General features: G+C 34.0%; 1 protein-coding gene across 2 annotated transcripts; it reads left to right on the forward strand.

Moving 5' to 3' along the window:
- The first annotated feature begins 574 nt into the window (after nt 1-574).
- Nucleotides 575-4,451, forward strand: adirf (adipogenesis regulatory factor). Of its 2 annotated transcripts, none has more exons than XM_072590891.1 (3): nt 575-759; nt 838-924; nt 2,871-4,451. In XM_072590891.1, the coding sequence occupies exons 1-3, from the start codon at nt 681-683 to the stop codon at nt 2,972-2,974; spliced, it is 270 nt and encodes an 89-aa protein (XP_072446992.1). In that variant the 5' UTR covers nt 575-680; the 3' UTR covers nt 2,975-4,451. The 2 variants fall into 2 exon arrangements, with proteins under 2 accessions (XP_072446992.1, XP_072446993.1); XM_072590892.1 differs by having other exon boundaries at nt 604-759; nt 862-924; nt 2,871-4,449.
- The last annotated feature ends 621 nt before the right edge of the window (nt 4,452-5,072 follow it).

Consider the following 5,072-nt stretch of genomic DNA (forward strand, 5'->3'; position numbering starts at 1 on the left):
CCAGTAATAGAATGTGAATGCATGAAAAATAGCATTGGAAATTGAACAATTTTGCTGCTAGGTTACAAGTCCACCCATGAGTAAGCGTACTCTCAAATAAAAGTTCACGTTAATATCTTCTTCAGTACAACAGTACGATATCAAAGACCAACTCTGAGAAAAAGAAAGTGTACACAATCCTTTGTAAAAGGACCAAACCATTAACCTCTGCTGCTTTTACAAATAGGCTTACCACTTGGTACAGTTCACTACAAGCTCAAACTTCACAGTATTCACTTAGTGAGTGTGAACAGCTCAACTAGATCCGGCAATTGCAGCAGCTGTCATTTTCAGACTGTACCATTTAAGGTTCAGATTATGCCACTTCATTGGCAATTTGCTTCACATCATGAGCTCAAACACTACTGTAAACTGCTGAATCAGCAGCCCCATTTAAAAGTGCATTCGTTTGCAAATGGTGATAAACAAACACATGCCTAAACTGCCCTTACCGAACATTCCATTAATCTCACTCTTTTCAAAGAAAACTGCATCACTAATCATGGCTTGTATAGCCATGTCAAATTTCTGCCTTGGGGCATTCAGTGCAAAACTATTAAACCCCTTGCACCAAAACAAATTTTCATGTGTAGTTGCTGCTAGTTCATTGAAAGCAATACAGCAGGAGAGAACAGAATAATATGACATCAATGAAAAAGTCATTTGAAGAGCTGAAGAACACAACACAGACAGCTGCAAAGGGAATGGCAGACACAACAGGTTAGTAACTAGACAAACAAAATGGAGGGGATTCACGTGGAATCTCAGAGAGTATAATCATGTTACTTCTTTTTAAAGTTAAACTTTTTCCTCACCTTTTAGTGCAGGCAGCTCAAGAGGCCGTTCAACAAGTGGCTGAATCATCCAAGGAAACTACTAAAACAGGTATCTCAGAGAACTGAGCTCTCCACTGTTTGACAACTCAATCTTTCACAAACATTGAAAAGTAGAAATGCAGGGTAAAGTGTTCTTTGAAATATTCAGCTTTTCCATGAGATACAAAAAAGTCAGAAAATTTATCAGAAATAGTAATTTAATACCAGAAAGTCCTATAAATACCATAAATACATCAGTTTTTTACAAGTTTTGAAACATAGTTCTGTATTTGCAACATAGCTTACAAATATTTTAATGCATCTCTTTTAATTTACAGTTAGCTTATTATAGAATTATAACAGAAAGTACTGGAAATACTCAGTAAATCAGGCAGCATTTGTAAGGAAAGAAGTAATGCTTCAGCTCAATGAGATTTGCCCTGAAATGTTACCTTTGTTTCTTTCTTCACAGATGCTGCCTGACTTAACTGAGCATTTCAAGTATTTCTTATTGCTTTTATTTCAATATTCTCAGTATTTTGCTTTGGTCTTACCTTAAATGACTTAGTTTAATTGTCCAGCTTAATTTTGTAATGAATGTTTTACTAGTAATGATTTAAGATTTAACTTCCTGTTTGGTCTGTCAATCAAAAGCCTTAAAGAATCCTAACAACATTTCTTTATCAGAGATGTCAACAAATTTTAGTCCTATGAATATAGAACTGTCATGTCATAATTTTAATGTGAGGGTCAATGGGGAGAGATACACTTCTTACATCAATCTAGACCTTGTCAATGAAATTCTGGGAATATTAATTGTTTCATTAAATTCATTGTTTAATTTATTATCTGATGTAGACCTGAACACTTGTTGGCAATATTCTTGAATGATGTTGATTTTTAAATTAAAAATAGGTGTTCTATAAGTATGATCGTTAAACCAGCATCAAAACTATGTAATAAATACAAAATCCCAATTTTTTTCCCCTTTTTAACACATTTTCTGACCATACTTTTTATTTTGTCTTCACCAATATGTCATCATGTTTGGTAGGTGATGCCATCAAATTTTGTCTGAACTTTTGCTGATTCCTTTGGTATTACTACCTTTTGGACTATTAGTTGTTTCTGGCAAATATGTAATTATTAAGAGAAGGAAATAACATGAATAAGTTAATACCACATGCATTGGTCTATCATCTTCAGAGCCTTGACTAAGTAATATGATAGGTTGGTGTTCTGCAGAATAAGGTCTGATTGCACCCTCATCTGATCTCACACGCACTTGCAGAAAATTTCTAATCAACATTTTCAGAAATGTTATTGCACAAATCTGGAATTTGAACCTAGCCTCCTGGCTCAGAGGTAAGGACATTACAGTTGTGCCTCAACAGCCCTTTCACATGCTTTTCTGAAATAACTGCACAGAAGCCAGTTTTCCGTCACCATTCAGCATGGTGCTCAGTACATGACTCTGACTAGCTAGCTCAGAGCCAGTCCTTAGTGTGAGGATTCTCTCTGAATCTCCTTTGTATATTTGACAGCCAGCGCTCCCTGATTGGCTCCAGTTTAACATCCCCAGTCAGGGATCTCACTGTCATCAGGCCCTCATTCTAATCTCTACAACTTCCATATCTATACTATGAATGAACCCCTTCAGAGATGCTATTGCACATTCTGGAGCAGGTGGGACTTGAACTCGGACCTCCTGGTTCAAAGGCAGAGACAAAGGCACCGCACCACAAGAGCTCTCACATATACCTCTATCAACAATCAGATGATCATTATCAGCTGTGGTTCCCCTGGTCATTCCTGCATAAACCAGGAACCATTACACTCTGAAGTACAGTTATGGTGAGACAATTTAGTACATAGCATTGATTTAACTTGTGGGTTCAGTTACTCATTCAGCTCTCATGGAAGCCTTAACAAAGTCAGTTGATATAGGAGGACATGGTCTTGGCTATAGGGTTTTCAATGCTACTCACTTATTTTTGTTTTTGTATATGTCCTTAGCTACTGAAGAAGCATCGAAACAAACACAAACTGCTATCAACTCTGTTGCTTCCAAAGCACAGGACAGTATCAAAGGTTTCGGGCAGAGACTTATGCAGAAATGAAGTCTTTCCTGTGTTGTGCAAATCTTAGAACTTTCAGACTTACTGCTATCTAATTCTTCCCAGTGACTTATATTAACAATAATATTTAGAACTGCAAATGTGAATAGAAAATAGAATACAATTTCTAATGAAGTCCAAATTCAGGATTCATAGATGAGTCTGGCAGTTAGAATTGCAATGCTGCTTTGTCTTACATCTTAGTCTGGATGATTACTGTCACAAATAATTTTAAGTATAATTCAATATTTTTAGGGTTTTATTATATTTGTTATTTGACAGAATAAAACAAACTCACACTTTCATATTTAAAATATATAGGAGAAATTAGATAAATGCCAGTGTCTGACAGGAGCTATAATGTCAAAAGGTGCAAACATATTAAAACAGGAATTTCAGAATTCAATATGAGAGCCTAAATAATGGACTAATACAAAACATTTTAAATTATATGATCCCTTTATATACCACTAAGTTTTTCCTTGCAGCTGTACGTGTAATTCTCTAAAGTGTCACAGAGGAAACCTTCACAAAGGAATAAAAGTGAATATAGAAGAAGCATTTCATGCTAAACAAAAACTGTACAATAAGGTCCATAACAACTAGAAGGGAACAATGTAAGCTCATCAAGATTTAAAATAGAGAGGTACATAATAATTTTGCATGTGATTTTTTTTGTACTGATTTAGATAAATATTATTTCCAAAAATGTGTTGGATCATACTTCTTCTTTCGAAAGTAATGGTTCACAAGGTACAGGGGTTTTTAGTAATTTCCATTTTTTAATGAAAGGTAATATTTTACCTAATTTCAAACAATGTACTTTTGCTGATCAAAATAAGGAATATGAGTTGAGAAAAAAAAATTGCACTTTCAAACGTAACCTCATCTAATTTCATTGTAGGAATGCAAGAAAAAGTGGAATGGGAAAAGCCCATTCAGCTACTGACCCTGAACAAACCACAATATATTTATAAATAACAGCTAACTAAATGTTACACATGCCAAAACATGCTACATTATACATTGAGATGACAGCATATTAAGAAGACGACTGAATTTTACACTTAATAGTGAACCAGATTAGATTCTGTCAATCCAAAATGTACATATGCACAGGAATAGGCTGAAATTGCATGATGCCATTGTTAATAATCGACCAAAATAACATCCATGACTGTTAGATTGCACTGAGTTGCTAAGTTCACTTTTGATTAATGTTATAATTGCAATTACATAAGATATTATCTGTGGGATAATGCCTTACTTTAAAGTTAACGTTTTTACAATTAAAATCTGAAAAATGAAATAAAGCCTCCTGATGAATGATTTGTCAAAATTGTTAAAATTCACCAGTACAGATAGCTAATGGTCTACCAAATTATTTCACTAATATTTGATTTTAGTTTTTCAACAGTTATTTCCTCAAATACCTCGATGAACAGTTTTCTCCTTCTCATCAATAATTGTTAAAATAGTAATTTCAACTTAAAATTTATCATTGATATTTCATATTTTGTTTATTACTGAAATTAGATAAATCTACCTGTAAATTACTGATCTATTTATGGCTATTTGTAATAAATTATAAATTGGAACTGTTGTGCCTAAAGTGTTTCTAAACATCATCCACAATTTAAGAATTACAGTGAATATTTATTACAAGGCATTTTATGTTTGATGTTGCAATTAAAACTTTTAAGATTTAGGATGAACAGATACAAATTTGATTTTATATATTTTTGTACAAAGAGTGTTGATAATACTGTTTGAGGATTTGATGGGGAATGGTGGTGCTATTGGGTCAAAAGGGTTGGGAGTTGGTGGAGGGTGAACATGCAAAAGGAATCACTGAGTTTGGGTGTATATTGGCATACTAATACTAATGGTGCCAAAACTTAGTCATAAATACATCTTCTTAAGAACATTCCCATCTGTTCCAGATAAGAAACAGTGTTAGCTGGAAAACAACACAAAAGTCTGAAATGGAATGCAAAATAGGTAGTGAGCTTACAAAGCTGCTGCATCTGGTGACAATAATTCTCAGCACTGCATAATAAATTTTGGTTCTGTGATACAGATGATCCGAGTTTTGTTTTGC

This window comes from Chiloscyllium punctatum, chromosome 20 (genome assembly GCF_047496795.1).
Source record: "Chiloscyllium punctatum isolate Juve2018m chromosome 20, sChiPun1.3, whole genome shotgun sequence".
NCBI lineage: Eukaryota > Metazoa > Chordata > Chondrichthyes > Orectolobiformes > Hemiscylliidae > Chiloscyllium > Chiloscyllium punctatum.